Source organism: Danio aesculapii, chromosome 18 (assembly GCF_903798145.1).
Source record: "Danio aesculapii chromosome 18, fDanAes4.1, whole genome shotgun sequence".
NCBI classification, from domain to species: Eukaryota; Metazoa; Chordata; class Actinopteri; order Cypriniformes; family Danionidae; genus Danio; species Danio aesculapii.
In genome coordinates, this window is record NC_079452.1 from 2,877,759 (window position 1) to 2,895,938 (window position 18,180).

Here is an 18,180-nt window from a genome sequence, read left to right on the forward strand (position 1 = left end):
CAGCTTAATCCCTTATTTATCAGTGGTCACCACAGCAGAATGAACCGCCAAGTATTCCAGATGCCCATCCAGTCACAACACAGTACTGGGAGACGTTTTGATATTATATTGAGTAATGCAGCATCCATATTACGTTTAGTTACAAACATGGATACTTTACAGTAGGTACAAACATGTATATGTTGACAGCATTTGTACCTTTATTTCTGAGGCTGCAGATATAGTTCTTGAAATATCTTCTTTTATGTACGCAGAATAAAGAAAATCATCGAGTTATCAACAGTCATGGACATCAGGGTGAATTTTCATATGAAGCACTGGTTGAATTTTAGCATGAAAACTAAACTAGTTTCTAAAAAATATTTTTAAAATAGTTTCATTCATTAATTTTCTTGTCGGCTTATTCCCTTTATTAATCAGGGGTCGCCACAGTGGAATGAACCGCCAACTTATCTAGCATATGTTTTACGCAGCAGAAGCCATTTCAGCTGCAACCCAACACTGGCAAACATCCATACACTCCTGCATTCACACATATACATGCATACGGCCAATTTGGCTTACCCAATTCACCTATAGCGCAGGTCTTTGGGCTGTGGGGGAAACCAGAGCACCCAGAGGAAACCCACGCGAGCACAGGGAGAACATGCAAACTTCACACAGAAATGCCAACTGACCCAGCCGGGGCTCGAATCAGTGACCTTCTTGTTGTGAGGTGATCGTGCTACCCACTGCGCCACGTCCTGCCCAAAATATAGTTTCTTTATATATCATTTGTTTGTTTGTGTTATTTGCCTGGGGGTGTTGCGTTTTTGTTTCCTTCTCCCTTTTTCAATTTTATTTACTGTCTGATGTGCTTCTAAAATCTAGGTGTTCCGTTTGGCTCACAGAGTTTTCTCAAGTGAAACAATGAGGAGAGGATGGGGGCCATTTAAGCGCTCCAGTGACGATTGGGACCAGACTGGAGGAATCCTTTGTCTCTTGCCACTGCTCTGTCTTTAAGTGTGACACTTGTGTGTGTTCTGTTATATGGGTTGCTTAATTATGTTGAATTATGAATCTATTCTGAAAGTCCAAACTAAATATTCTTAAATCTACTAAAAGGGAAGTGAAATAAAGTATGTCGAGTGACTTACAATTTACATCCACCTTACTGGTTCTCTGCTAATCCATTAGGTTAGAAGTGGGATGTTTTCTCCAGCAAGTGCAGTTTAGTGAGGGGCATGTGACGCCGAAGATGTTTCTTTTTCTATTTTCAGATTTCTCTTTAGTTATTTAGAGGTGGGGAGGGTTTAGTTAACGGGTGTTTAATTTGTTTTTGTTTTCTATTTTTTTATTTGGCACTGTTTATTTTCCAGCCCTCATTCAGGTTTGTTTTAATTTTTATTTATTTTTTTTCATTTTTGTTGTTTCAAATTTTGCCTATTTTGCATTTATTGTACACATTTGTAAAAATATTTTGGGTGATTATATATATTCTTTCTTTCTTATCCTTATTGTAAATAAAGTGAACCACTTGTCCGTGTCTATTGTCTGGGTCGAGCTAACGTCTCAGAGGAATTTAAAAAGATATTGGGTTGTCTTAATTATGTTTAGCACTTTTCATACTCTGAGCCACACGAGGCATAATAGTTTGTATTATGCTTCTACTGAAAAAAATAAATAAAATAACAGCACAGGAGTTTGCAGAATATCCTCTTAAGCCCCAAGCTGTTTTTTACATGCATTTTAATGCATCCTAAGTATCATCTTTTGATATGATGTACTTTTAGAGAAAAATGATGTCCATATATGTGGACTTGTAGTCCGAATTTCCATATAACACTTTTTCCTGACAGTTTTTTTAATGCATTAATAACACATACATATTTTGGAACATGTTTTGACTATCAGAGAGTAAAACTATTTTTTTTGCTCCTTTTGGACAGTTAAAAATGGTGTTTGGGATATTTCATATGCTGCAAAACAGTTGCAGGATGACACTGTATGTCTGTAACAAAATATAAAACATTCAAAGTATTTTAAATATCCACTTAAGAGCTAAAATGTGCTGTCCACGTACTGTATGTGGCCACTAAAGCCCTAGGAGTTTAAGGCATTAAATGACATTAAATGGTTAAATATTAAATGATTTTTTCTGACTAAACTATTTTTTAACATTTCCTGTTATGATAATAATCTTATCAAACAGCTCCGCATGTGTTGTGGAAAGCCGAGTCACATCAAAGCCTTGGATTCCACTGCTGATCCCTTAACCTGACAATGAGCTGGCCGCAATCTGCCTTTTTTTAATTATGCAAATGGACTAACAAAAGAGGCTTATCTTATGAGAGCAGTTCACAAACATGACAGCAGCAAAATAGCGAGAGGTGGGGGAGAAAAGAGGGTGAGATGCTGCAGGGGACAATAGCACTTGAGCTTTTTTTAACTGTACTGTGTAATAATCCCCCATCTGGGCTAGGTCAGATCAGCTCTGTTAACAAAAGCCTGAAGTGAATATGGAGAGGAGTGAACAGGATTTATTTACAGCACACTAACAGAGAGAAAAGGAGCGCTTATGTAGAACCGGGTTCACCCAAACAAGCCGAGCGCAAATGCAGATGGGGAGAGAGAGAGCGCTGCTGTGTTTCTGGTCTGTGATTCATTCGCTGCCATTATGTAAGAGAGAACACGCAGACACTCAGCGTTTATACACATACACATGAGCTGCTTTGATGGAGATGATGGCAGAAGGGAACAAGAAATGCACACAGAGTTTAAAAAAAAGGAGGATATGAGAAAGAGAGGGAAAAGGAGAGCACCCAAAACATTGATATCAGAAAAAGAGATCTGTAAACTACAGATGTGGAACACTCCAAGCAGATGGTTTCTGATTCTAATACGCTTCCATTCAATTAGGCAATTTAATAAAAAAAAAAAAACTGAATAAAAGATTTAAAATGAAGAAATGATTTCACTTTCATAACATTGCTGCAAAATGGGAAAAAGGAAAGCTTCTGTTTTTGATGCACATCTACAGTAAACAAAATATTTTCGTTGTATTCATTTATCTTTGTCATTGTGGATTATTACATTTATTTTATTTCCATTTTAATTCTTATTATTGTGCTACTTCAACTTGTTGACTTATTTAATAACTTACTTTTGCATTCATTTCATTTTCCTTTAGCTTTGTCCTTTTATTCATCGGGGGTTGCCACAGCAGAATGAAACGCCAACTTATCCAGCATATGTTTTACACAGCAGATGTCCTTCCAGCAGCAACCCAGTACTGGGAAACACCCATACACACTCATTCACACACATACACTACGACCAATTTTGTTTATTCACTTCAGTTCATGTCTTTGGTCTGTGGGGGAGACCAGAGCACCCGGAGGAAACCCACGCAAGCATGGGGAGAACATGCAAACTCCACACAGAAATGCCAACTGGCCCAGCCGGGATTCAAAGCAGCGATCTTCTTGCTGAGAGGCGACAGTGCTTACCTCTGAGCCACCGTGTCACCTAGATTTTTATAATTTGATGTAATATTGATGTTTTAATACTTTGTTTGTAGATTGTATTTACATTTGATTTACTTGTTATATAAAGCACTGTTATCATTTTTGCCAAAATGTATGAGACTTATGGCAATGGTAATAACTTTCAAATGTTGAGTGTTAGCTTAAACAATAAAGTGTTTTAAACAATTAGTTGGTAGTTTAAAAAATTATAATTAAATTAAATTAATTAATGATACATTTTGAAAAGCTAATGTATCTGCTAAATGCTTTAATGGTTCATTATAATCATATATAATGATTTTTGATCATGGTCAAAAAGTTAGCATTTCATTTTACATGAAGTATTTTTTTAAATAGTTTGACACGTTTAAATGTTATTTTTTATGTTCAGTATTAGTTTGAATCATAGTTTACATATTTATTTATCTTTATTATTTACTATTTATATCAGCTTTACATATAAATTCGGGCAACTTCCCTTTAGGTCCAAAGGAAATCAAAGAAAATCTTTTGAAAAGGTACCACCCCAGTGGCAGTTTTTGTGTTTACATTCTAACGAGACGAAACGAAACGAAACGAAACAGAACAGAACAAAACAGAACAGAACAGAACAGAACAGAAAAGAACAAAAGAGAACAGAACAGAACAGAACAAAACAAAACTTGACCCCAGATAAGCGAATAAAACTAGCTGGATAAATTTAATTTAATTAAATTTCATTTAGTTTACAAAACATTTTTAATAGGTTAGACGATTGACATTCTAACAGAACAGAACAGAACAGAACAGAACAAAACGAAATAGAATTTTATTAAATTAAATTGAAAATAGCTTCCATGACTTGACCCCAAATAAGTGATTGAAAATGGCTGGATGAATTTAATTTCATTTAATTTAGTTTACAAAACATTTTTAATAGATTAGTTTTGGATAATAATAGAATGGCATCATATTTTTACACACAGGAACAAAAGAATCCTTCAACTTCTCATTTTTACATACATCTGAGTGTGTTTGACTTACTCTTGGCTTTCTCACTCTTGCGTGATGGTCTCCAGCGTATACAGGAACGGTGTTCATCCAAATAGAAGAGCCGGACCAGACCTTTAGAGCCATTCTTCAGCTTCACCATCTGAGTCCCCGACTGCATCACACTCATGCATCGCTCAACTGGACAAAAACAAACACAAACACACTAAGTGGCCTGGCAGACACCAAAAATACAGAAAAGTTGACAGATGTAGGATAAAATTGGCTGAAACTATGGATATTTTTAGATGGGGTGACAACGGGCATCATTTTGACATCACACATCGAGGAGGGATGTGACAAAATAAGACCAGTGTTCTGTCGATTTGTCCTCATCTGAGAGAGAGACCTGGTGCAGTTGGTGTTGTTTTCTTCAAGGTTTAACATATTAGCAATTTATTGGATACAAGTGAATTATTTGATTCACAGAATTCTGTTATCCTCAATGTAATGCAAAAGTTACATTGAGAAGATGTGCAACAATGGTTTAATAAAAAGAAAAGGAGACAAAATAATACAAAATATATTTCTTTTTTCCCAACAGTGATGTGTCAGCTCCTGTGCTCCATGTGTGTTTGTTTTCTTCATGTGACCCCTTTGTTCTAGTTCCCGCCATTCCATTATGTTCATCTGTTTCACCTGTGTCTCACGCCTTTGTATCATCAGTATCATCATGTTCTGTGTATTTATAGTGCTGCGTGTCATTCAGTTTTTGTCCGGTATTCTTAGTTGTGCTTTGCCATCAACCCATGTTGTTCCTGTGTTATCGATGTCCTTCCAAGTGATTGTAAATAAATCTACGTGCTTTCCGGAGTGAGTGAAGGCGTTGCATGATGTGACCCAAAGGTGATGTTCACATAATTATTAATGTATAACTGCTTAAAAATTACAATTATTTATGGGGTGACATGAAAACAAGCAAGCATCATTGCATGTTTTTTTTTTTTTTTTGGATTCTTTGAATGCTATACTGTACATATACGCTGTGACAACTTTGCTGTTTAGTTGTGGAGTGATGTAATTAAGCCTAATCAATATTTTTATTTTTAAGTCTTACACGGCAATCTTTTTTTTTTAAAGTATGATAGTGCTTCAGAATCTTGATTTTGTTGATGTGAACTTCATTTCGTCAATTCACTATAATATGTACAAAAATGAGTATTTTTGACCAATTTCCCAGTTAAAATAGACAACATATTTTGGTTAATTTAAAAAACTGTTTTGAACAGTTACATTCAGTATAATAAGTTTGGTTTTTGAAAGTCTTAATTCATAGAAAGGTAATACATTTAAATTAAAACCAATTATTAAAAAATACACACCATTTAAAAAAAAAATTTCCCCACAACATATTAATTTGGCAGATTTTTGCATTCTGATCTTCAGTTTATTGTTAGATTAGTTCCAGTTTTGTCTCTGGTACTGACTAATCTAATGTAAAGCATTTAAGTTATCCCCTGAAAAAATTGGCAAATGAGTTCAAATGATATATTATATTTTTCATTAATTATCTTTTCAGCTCAGTCCCGTTATTAATCAGGAGTGGCCACAGCGGAATTAACTGCCAACCTATCCAGCATGTTGTTGTGTTTTTTTTTAATTTATTTATTGTATTTTTTTTTTTTGTGCATCATATGCCTTTCCAGCCACAAACCTGCACTGGGAAATACCCATACAATGTTGCATTCAGACCTGCACATACACTATGGCCAGTTTAGCTTATTCAATTCGCCTATAGTGCATGTCATTGGACTGCGGGGGAAACCAGAGCACACGAGAGTTTATATAATATTGGATCTGCAATGAGGAGTCCAGATTATAGTTGAGCAGCTTCACTGTAAAGTTTATGGTCTATAGAGTGAAAGTTTCACATTTGCATGTGTTTCTAAGGCCTATGGCTGTGTGAGCATTTCAAATGAGTTAAAAACATTTGAGCATAAGAAATTATGACATTTATAGCCTTAACTAAGTCTAATTGTATATGTTTATTTTTATAATGGAAAAAGTGTTATTTTACAATTGACATTTTATTTTATTATTTAATTTGTGTATATGTACTATTAGACTTCCCAAAAATCCATAATGCACTAGTTCATTTCTATCTTTTGCTCTTTTTTTATGTATGCTTGTCATTTTATTTTTATTCAGATACATTCACCTCTCCTAATCAATCCAAATGAATGAATTATTTCCAAATAGAGCTATTCAACAGTATCTAGTGAAATTGTATTCATATTTCAATACACAGTTAAAGTCAAAATGATCAGCTTTCCTTTGAAATGTATTCTTTTTCAAATATTTCCCAAGCAACTATTAACAGTCGCTTACACGGCATATTTACTTCCATTTTTTTCTTCTTTCTTAAGTTTTTTTTCTTTTAGTTTTGCCAAAATAGCAATTTTTGTAAGGTCAATATTGTTAGCTCTTCTAGAAATATTTTTGTTAGATTGTCTACAGAACAAACCACTACTGTCCAATAACTTGCCAAATTAACTTGACTTGCCTAGTTAAATTAATTAACCTAGTGAAGCCTTTGTGTATATCCTTCAGTATTGTGCAGCCCTTGTTTTAACAATTGCAATCAGGCCACATAAAAGAAGGTTGAAAAGTGTTCAGAAAGCCAGCTGCAGACTCCAAGAGCCTTGAGAGAGATTCAACAACAGCCAAAATGATGCAAGAGAGCAGAGGCGGCCTGTAACCCAGCTCATCTTCTTGACTGAGAGAGATGGAAACTCCTTGTCCGGCTGGGCCACTGGGACCAATCGGCTTTACATCGGCTGACAGATCTCAAGGACTCTAAATAAAACTTCTCTTTGCGAAAAAAAAGAGAGCTGCAAAGACAAGCTCAGATGAGAACATATGAACAAGTTTGCTCCAAATCACTTTGCACCATGACATACGTGTGCTTCAACTCATCTCCTCCATTAGGGGGAATACAGGAGGAACATAGAAAACCTCAAAACTGTCTTTCCAAAAGCTGCTGAAACATTCACTAATCTGTCACGCTCTACTTTATGCTGTGAGTGTGATTTCAGGCTGAAACTAGCGAGGAAAATCGACCGAGGACACCTGAGGGCTTATGGGACAAATGAGCTCTTGGATGACAAATAATATAAAATAATTAAAGGCCCCATGACATTAAAATAAAGCCTTTTAGATGTAGCATTAGTATATTTGTCTTAAGGATATCTATCACATAGTGTGCTCCTAAAACAGTGACAAAATTTGCATTTAGAAGATATAAACATTCAATGCTTGCTGTTTTTCACTTTCGTCTGAATGGATCAATGATTCTTTTGACATCACCTCATACTTCAGTTTCATACATCATTCTATAGTATCTGACACATCCCGCCCAACTCAAGATGCTTCTCATTTGCTTTTCATATGATGTGCTTGAGCTTGTGCTTGTGCTTAATCAGCTACGATGAAAACAAAATGATATTTGCTGTACTATACATCAAGTCCTATACATCAAATGGGTGGTGTAATATTATACTGCAATGTAATTTATATAAGTATAAATTACCCATTTTTTAATCTGGTTTTTATTTTGCAATCAGGGAAATGTACATGAGAAAATTTAAGTAAAACACAATTGTGCTTGAATGTTTTACCTCGTAGCCAGCATCAGGATGTGGACGCACTAGGGTGCTATTTTTGCACATTTCAGTGTTTACGAATAGATTACACCAAAAAGAACACAAATAATATTGACAAACTATACATCAGTCTAAAGCTACAACCCTCAAGCAGCCATTGCAGCTAGTTGTTTTTTAATGTGAAGCTTACAACGAATTTATTTGCTTAATTTGTGCAAGTTGTACAGAAAACGCTTATTAGATATGGAGTACTTATCATCGTAATAACAAGACACACATGCATTCATTGCTGTATCTCATGGATTATTTTGAAAGGTAAAAATCCTCAGAATAACATCCCATCGAACACATTTTTTCCACTGACACAATAGTGCTAAATTTAGGTCTATTATGTACATTTGAATATGGGGTAAATTTTGTGTTAATATTATGGTTTTTGGTAAAGGCAAATAAAACAAAACATATAAACCTCATCAATAAGCACTCGTTACTTTTATTACTTATATAAAAAATTAAATACATTTGTAATTTGACTTAAGTAAATGATTCAAATGTTGAAATGAATTTAATAAATGGGATAGCCCCTCGAGATAAAACAATCACATTATATACAGTATAATTCAATATATAGATATAAGTCATTTACCTATGTATTCAAATTGAAAATGTATTTCATTTTTGGTCACACTTTATTTTGATGGTCTGTTTGTTGAATTTAGGTTACATTGCATCTACATGCCAACTATTTCCCATTAGATTATAAGTAGACTGTTAGGTTAGGGTTAGTGTAAGTTGACATGCACTTGCAAAGTTTCTTATAGTCAGTGAAATATCTGTTGAAGGAGCAGTATCAACAGATATTAAGCAGACAGTCTACTAATACTCAAATGGACCATCAAAATATAGTGTTTCCTATTTTTCTATCTAAGTAATAAAAGTAACAAGTGCTTTTTCATGAGGTTTATTTGTTTTGTTTTATTTGTTTATTTTATTACCAAAACCTGTCATTCACTAACAATCATAGTGTTAATTAATTATTCAAATATTGAAATAGTGTGAAAACAAGTAGAAATTACAAATGTTAACAAAAGGTCAACAAAATAACAAATAACATTTAAAAGTAAAATAAAGTGTCATTTTTAGTAGTTTGTAATTTATATATTGTCTGTAATAGTCATGCAAAATTTATTGCACAATAATATTGTCATTTATTGTTGGATAATTAAAAACACATAAGAATCATAAGACAACTGTACAGAGAAACAGTTTTTTTGTGTGTGTATCTGTGTAACAGAAATTGGCATTGGATATTTCGAAGAATATTATGGATATTTCTTTTTTCAAATGATGAAAATAAAGAACCAACTACCTAACTAAATACACTCGCCGGCCACTTTATTAGGTATACCTGTCTAACTGCTTGTTGATGCAAATTTCAAATCTGTCAATCACATGTCAGCAACTCAATGCATTTAGGCATGTAGACATGGTCAAGATGATCTGCTGCAGTTTAAACCAAGCATCAGAATGGTGAAGAAAGGAGATTTAAGGGACTGTGAACGTGACATGGTTGCTGGTGCCAGACGGGCTGAGTATTTCAGGAACTGCTGATCTACTGGGATTTTCACGCACAACCATCTCTAGGGTTTACAGAGAATGGTCTGAAAAAGAAAAAAATATCCAGTGAGCGGCCGTTCTGTTGGCGTAAATGCCTTGTTAATGCCAGAAGTCAGAGGAGAATGGCCAGACCGGATTAAGCTGATAGAAAGGCAACAGTAACTTAAATAACTACAACAGAGGTATGCAGAAGAGCCTCTCTAAACGCACAACATGTTGAACCTTGAGGCAGATGGGCTACAGCAGCAGAAAACCACACCGGGTGCCACTCCTGTCACCTAAGAACAGGAAACTAAGGCTAAAATTCACACAGGCTCACCTAAATTAGACAATAGAAGATTGGAAAAACGTTGCCTGGTCTGACGAGGCTCGATTTCTGCTGCAACGTTCAGATGGTAGGGTCAGAATTTGGCATCATCAACATGAAAACATGGATACATCCCTCTATGACCACAGATTACCCATGAAGACAAAAGCGGGTCCAACCTGGTACTGGAAAGGTCTCCCTAAAAATGTGGCTAGTGAGTATATATAAATGTAAAAATTGGAAAAGTTGACAACTATCTAAAATAAAAATCTTTACAAATCAGTAGTAAAAATGCTAATACTAAAATATTCCAAAAAAATAAATAAATAAAAAAAACAGACAAAATCTTAAAAATGACAAGTAAACCTAAATATATATATGTAGGCAGGTTCGCAAAATAATTACGCTACAGTTCTGGTAAAATATACTGACATTTGTTACATGATATCTTGAGTTTTTGCATACGGAGACTTCTGTTGCTCTGAACAGCTCTTCTTAACACAGGAGATTATCAAAACATTATATTTGCATAATACCCCAGAACTAACATTACATAACATTACATGCAACATCATCAAGTATTTCAGTTCAAACACATGCTTGTAGACAACATACTGGGAAAGATACAGATCAACTGGAGCAGGATTTAACATAATGGACCGGACAATTGTGAGGGATTTAAAAAACTAATCTTTCTCTCAGAAAGCAATGTCAACATGATGTAAATGCACACTCACCCACACACCCACACACACAAATAGTTAGGAAACACTTCTCTACTAAGTGATTAGAAGCACTTAATGGATGAAGGCTCAGACACTGTGTTAATTCACACAGCCTATAATGATGAAGTGGAATTAACAGTTCTGAAATTAATTGAAGGATAAAAAGTCAGAAAATAGAATACAGTGGGGGAAAAGTGCATAAGAAAAAGTAATCTGTCTGCTCCAGTTTACACAGGACGGACAGCAGGTCTCTAAGCTAAGATGCTTATAGAGAACCCATGTTAGATACGGGTCTCTGCATAAAAACAATGAATCTAACCCAGATTATAGAGGGCAGGTGATGAAATATCATATTGGACCATGATCCAAATCTACAAAAGAATCAAAATATTTGCTCAATACCTTCTATGCTCTCCACGGATTCATCTGTTTATCAACACCCTCTTCCTGTCCCTCCTAAAGCTTTGGCCCACTTACACTATCAGCACTTCACAGATTGGCACACAATCCACAATCCAATTAGATCTGACATAACCATGAAAGACAATGCTTTCTATTCCCATTTGAAACATCTTCTAACTATGGGTGTAACGGTTCATGTAGCCATCATGACTCATCATGGTACACTGTAAAAAAAATGTATTATCAAAGTCCCATATTTCAATTCAAAAGCATAAATAAACGAGAAACATAAAAAGCAAAAGACAAATTACAAAATATGGAAAACTACTAAATATTTTTTATGCAGCATCTAAAAACTGTTAAGACATCTCATGTGTGAGGCACTGCAAAAGACATGAGTGTATAATGACCATGCACATCAAGTGTGCTTACATAGAAAAGCAATGGAATATTATACAAATATGTTATATTAAATCTGAGAGGGGTCTCATCCTCCATGAACAGCCATGGTCACGAGATGTTCAAAGTCCTGAACCCCCACTTGACTTCATTGGTTCAACTGTAACTTTACACTGCCTGACAAAAGTCTTGTCACTGATCCCAGTTGTTAGAGCAACAAATAATAACTTGACTTCTAGTTGATGACTTAGAAAAAGTGGCAGAAGTTAGATTTTTCCAATGAATCATCTATTGAACTGCATCTCATTTATCACAAATACTGCAGAAGACCTGTTGAAACCCACATGGACCCAAGATTCTCACAGAAATCAGTCAAGTTTGGTGAAGGAAAATGGTTTGGGGTTAAGTTCAGTATGAGGACATGCTAGAGATCTGCAGAGTGTATGGCAACATCAACAGCCTGAGGTATCAAGACATTTGTGCTGCCCATTACATTACAAACTACAGGAGAGGTCAAGGATAGTGCTTCTTCTCATACTTCAGCCTCCACATCAAAGTTCCTGAAATCAAAGTAGGTCAAGGTGCTCCAGGATTGGCCAGCCTAGTCACCACATATGAACATTATTGAGCATGTCTGGGGTAAGATGAAGGAGGTATTGAAGATGAATCCAAAGAATCTTGATGAACTCTGGGAATCCTGCAGGAACTCTTTCTTTGCCATTCCAGATGAATTTATTAATAAGTTATTTGAATCATTGCAGAAATGTGTGGATGCAGTCCTCCAAGCTCATGGGAGTCATAAAGTATACAATATTAATTCTTTTTCCACCGCACTATGACTTTATATTCCATACTGTGCATTATTTCTGTTAAGTGACCGGACTGTTGTCTAAGCAAAGTCAGACATTATTGTCCTAATTAAATCATTAAAAATTAAGGCATGATCATTTTTTTTTTGTAAAATGAGCATAATCTAGAGGCATTTGCCTTTCATATATGCCACTTCTGATACCAAATGATCAACAAGAAGTCAACTATTATTTGTTGATCCTAAAACTTAGATAGGTGACAAGACTTTTGTCAGGTAGTGTAACTGTTACTGAGCTCCATTAACAGGTTTTTGTGCCAAAAATCTAAAATAATTTCTGAAATTATTGACAAATCAGAGTTATTTTTAGCTGAACTAATCCTTTACATTTTTGGATGTGATTGTTTGCACACACTGCGCTATAAACATGGGTGATTGTATACTTTCATAGTATAAGTACACCTTTATAAATAATATTAAGAAATCGTCACCTTAGAATTACAAGGTTCTATCTGACATTTTTGTCAAAATAGAGTTATTGACATATTCGTCTTAAATGACAACTTATTTACATAATGGGATGTTTTTTTTATAAGTTGTTTACATTTTAAGGCTTTTTATTTAAAAATCAAAAAAGGTTTATCTACAAAGTTAAACTCTAGCTTGACTCTATAAGGTTTTTTTCTGTGAGCCAATCAGCATTTTTAATGCATGCACGAGGACCAATCACGATCAGCTTTCTTTGTCATTTCGGACTGCTCCATTGACAGCAGGAAACACCAGAAAGACAAAATCACACAAAATAAGCTAAATAATGCCGCACCACACAAAATTGAGAAGTGTGTCAATGTAATGATTTAGAAGCATTTCTTGAAGCATTCATTCATTCATTTTCTTTTTGGCTTAGTCCCTTTATTAATCAGGGCTCACCACAGCAGAATGAACCGCCAACTTATCCAGCATATGTTTTACGCCCTTCCAGCTGCAACCCACCACTGGGAAACACCCATACACACTCAATCACACACATACATTACGGACAATTTTAGCTTACCCAATTCACCTGTACCACATGTCTTTGAACTTGTGGGGGAAACCGGAGCACCTGGAGGAAACCCACGCGAACAAGGGGAGAACATGCAAACTCCATACAGAAATGCCAACTGACCCAGCCGAGGCTCGAACCAGCGACCTTCTTGTTGTAAGGCAATGGTGCTACCCACTGCGTCACCGCGTCGCCGACATTGAGATGAAATGTTAAATTTTACATTGTTGAAAAAGAAATTTATATTAAAACAATGTATATATTAAAAGTGAAATATATTTATTTGTTTACATATAATCAGTGAAACACTTTTCAGCGTTTATTAAACTCATTTGGTCATCGTCTGTTTCTTTTAAAGTCTTTAAATTTAATATTAAGCCTTGAAGGGCAAATACTTAATTTACTTCATGGGCCTATAATTCAATAAATATAATTCAATAATTCATATAAAGCATAACATTTTATAAATATTAACATATTAATTAGATAAAATTAAAAGCTGCACTGGAAAAACATATTTAGCACAGCCTTGTATGCTTAATTTGAACAAGAAATAATATTCATCCTAAAACATGAAATAAATGTTATAGAAAGCAAATATTTTACTTTCCCAAGCATCAACATATTGTTACAACACCAACTAATATGTTTTTGATTATATTTCTTGAAAAGTAATGCTTCAATGAATGATCTGCCAGACAGAACCTTATAATTACAAGTGGAAAATGACTTCAGAATGAGAAGGTTCTATCTGCATTTACAGTGGTTTATTTACTCTAATTTGCAAATGTAAGAAAACTTTGATCATTTACATTCAGAGAACCCTTAGGGTCTCTGTCATGTTAATGTATGAAAGAGAACTGTTACATACATGTTGTTTGCTATATGGAATGCAAAAACTTTGAAGCTCAATATCTCAAAATCATTCAGAACGCAGACAGAACCTTATAATTCTAAGGTGACGAAATCTCTATATTTTCCTAAGACTATTCCTGGCAGAAGGGTCCCACACGTTTACAGTATCTGAAGCATATTGCAGAAAACCTTTTATTCTTCTGTCTCACAACAACAATTTCTAAGATTATTCTAAAAAAAAAAAAGCAATGGAGGCGGTAATAAGAGAGATATTCTTAACTGCACACTCTATTTAAACAAGCCCTTCTTATTATGAAAGATTCAGGTCACTCTCTAAAGCATATTAAGATACTGTGACAGAATAACACGCTCTCTGCTCTTAATAAGTGCCTGGCCTAGTCTGGCTTTAACATGATTTTTTTTCCTCTTTAAACTACTACTTCTCTTAATTTAGAGACTTTTAATCTACTCTTTTGCCTTTGTGGCATCTTGTCCAGATCCTGGATTTCAAATCCTTTTTTCTTTTTCCCACCACTACGTTCCTTTGTGGTTCCAGAGTTTCAGAACTTACAGTAACAACAGAGAAACTTCTCAAGAAAACGTCTCCAAAAACATCCAGCAAAAGTATATATTTTCACTGGTGTAATAACACAGCATTTTAAATCCAGGACACACACACACACACAAACTTTTTCTCTCTTTTTTTATAAAGTACCAGTACTCACACAAAGTCACAGCCTATAAGCGTTACTGTGGAAGAAATTATTGATTTGTATTCTCATGAAAGCATGACACCACCTTTCCATTGCAGCACAGTTTGTTTTCTCTGGCTGAGTTGCAACATAAGTTTGCAGCACACTACAATAAAGATGTGAGCATCAACAAACTACAGCATAATCTGTGTGTGGATGAGGCTGAAGACACTGATCAAACAAAACCAAATAAACATATCTGTTGGTGTTGGTCACTTCCTGTCAGTGCAGCATGAATTAGCCTGTATTAAGCAACTCACTCTCTAGGCAGCAGATGGCAGAGGCAGCTCACAAGGTTTTTGTACCCTGTAGAAGGACAGCACAATATATCGATTCAGCATTCATATCGCAGTGTGTGCATCCATAACAGTCACATCACAGGATATGCACTGTTGAGTTGAAATTATACCAGACCAGGAGCCACACTCACAAAGTTTAAAGTGTGTTTTAAGGTCTGTGACTGTGAGCATTTCAAGAGAGTTTCAAGTTTTATTATCAGAATCAGATCAGAATCAGTTTTATTGCCAGGTGTGCTTCACACACACAAGGAATTTGTTTTGGCTACAGAAGCTTCCAGTGTACATAAAGTGACAAGCGACAACACAAAATAAATATGGAAAAAAGAAATATGATAAACATTAAACAGAGATGCAGTTAGTCAAAAAATCTGGATGAATCTGTGTATATTGAACTATATATGTATTGTAAAAAATCTTGTTGCCATTTTTTTTGTTAAGTCAAGTGAACTTTTCTAGTCATCTCAACATACATCAATCAAACTGACTAAAAGTATTTGTAAACTAGACTAAAAACTTTGTATAACTTAATAAAATAGTTGAAACCTGATTAATTAAAATAGATTAAAGCAACACAACAAACAGACTTTTTGTTATAATATTTTTAACAGTGTACAATGAAGTCTATACATTGCTGTTTTGCATTTGATTATTCAATTGTGTTGCTGATTACTGTTAGAATCCACAGGAATTCATCAAGTACTGTTTATTGTAGTTACACCTCTTGTCTTTTGTATTATATTCTATGCAGATGCATTCCCTTACTGAATCATCCAAATCAATCTAAATGTGTGAATGAGAGTGTATGGGTGTTTCCCAGTGATGGGTTGCAGCTGGAAGGGCATCCGCTGCGTAAAACATAGGCTGGATAAGTTGGCAGTTCATTCCGCTGTAAAGATCACTGACTAATAAAAGGACTAAAGCTGCGATCACACTAGAGTTTGTGTGTGCGAAATTCTGCAGTACGGCGCTGCGAAAAGGGGCGGGATTAAACAAGATGAATAGACATTAAAAAAAGCGAGCGATTGGTTCATGTTTTAAATTTCTGTCCAAAGAGGTCATGTTTTGATCCTCGATTGGTCTCACGCAGTCAAGTGATGCAATTTCACAGGTCAGAGTTCACCAAGCTTGAACTTTGCACCGCTGCGAACTGCGAAACTTGACGCATGACCCTGCGTTTCCGGTCTGACACATTCGCGTGCGTATAAATGGAAGTCTATGGGGAGAAAAGTTCAGTGTGAACGCAGCCTAATTCGGAAAGAAAATTAATGAATGATCGAATACACCTGTCAAACTGCTCATCAATGGAAAATCTAATCAGCCAATCACATGTCAGCAACTCAATGCATTTAGGCATGCAGACATGGTTAAGACGGATCTGCTGCAATTTCAGATCTGCTGCAGTTCTTGTTGATGCCAGAGGTCAAAGAAGAATGGCCAGACTGGTTCAAGCTGATAGAAAGGCAACAGTAACTCAAATAACCACTCGTTACAACCAAGGTATACAGAAGTGCATCTCTGGACGCACAACACATCCAACCTTGAGGCGGATGGGCTACAGCAGCAGAAGACCACACCGGGTGCCACTCCTGAAGGCTAAGATCAGGAAACTGAGGCTACAATTCCCACAGGATCACCAAAATTGGACAATAGAAGATTGGAAAAATGTTGCCTGGTCTGATGAGTCTCAATTTCAACATTCGGATGGTAGGGTCAGAATTTGGTGTCAACATCATGAAAACATGGATCCATCCTGCCTTGTCTCATTGGTTCAGTCTGGTGGTGGTGGTGGGGTAATGATATGGGGGATATTTTTTTGTCACACTTTGGGATGATTAGTACCAATTGAGCATCGTGTCAACACCACAGTCACCCTGAATATTGTTGCTGACCATGTCTATCCATTTATGACCATCTACTGATGGCTACTTTCCAGCAGGATAATGCGCCATGTCATAAAGCACAAATCATCACAGTCTGGTTTCTTGAACATCACAATGAGTTCACTATACTCAAATGGACTCCACAATCACCAGATCTCTATCCAATAGAGCACCTTTGGGATGTGGTGGAACAGGAGATTCACATCATGGATGTGCAGTCGACAAATCTGCAGCAACTGTGTGATGCTATCATGTCAATATGGACCAAAATCTCTGAGGAATATTTTCAGTACCTTGTTGAATCTATGCCACGAAAGATTAAAGCAGTACTGAAGGCAAAAGGGGGTCTAACCTGGTACTAGTAAGGTGTACCTAATAAAGTGGCCGGTGACTGTCTATATTAGAAAAATTAAAAAAATCACAATGTCAGATTTTTTCAATGTAGCAACAGTTTATGCAACATATAAACAAAGTATTTGTCTTTCTTTGTTTCTCGTTTTGCTTCCAACACCTGGTGAGCATTTGAATGTCTCTAGGCTGCTATTCCTTCATCCAAACAATACAAAGCTGTTCTTTGGACAAAAAGTTGGTGGCTTTCTGCAAACCACTTTAAATAAAACTCACACCTTTTTTATCTCAGAGATAAAGACCAACTCAAGTGCAAAATAAAAACATTGTGTGCCTCTTACATGTTGCTGTTTGAACTTGTTTTGAAAGACTCAAGGGATTCCTTGGACCCAAACAAGTGCGACTTGAATTTAAAAAAATATGGAAACAGAACCAAGGGTACATCAAGGACACTCAGAATGCATGCACACATGAGGACACACACTCTCCACTTGACTCAGTGTGCCAAAACATGCAACTTAATTCGCTGCTTAACTTGCAAGACTGGAGGGTGTGAAAGAATGTCCAGCGGAGTCAAAGGTCATGGACAAGCACATGCTGCTGCTC

General features: G+C 35.7%; 1 protein-coding gene across 1 annotated transcript in view; it reads right to left on the reverse strand.

The window, feature by feature from the left end:
• Positions 1-18,180, reverse strand: part of plch1 (phospholipase C, eta 1) — a 173,804-nt gene that overhangs the window by 87,748 nt on the left and 67,876 nt on the right. The window contains exon 3 of the mRNA XM_056478120.1: positions 4,530-4,676. Within this exon, the coding sequence (XP_056334095.1) occupies positions 4,530-4,676 (147 nt within the window). The remainder of the gene's footprint in view (positions 1-4,529; positions 4,677-18,180) is intronic.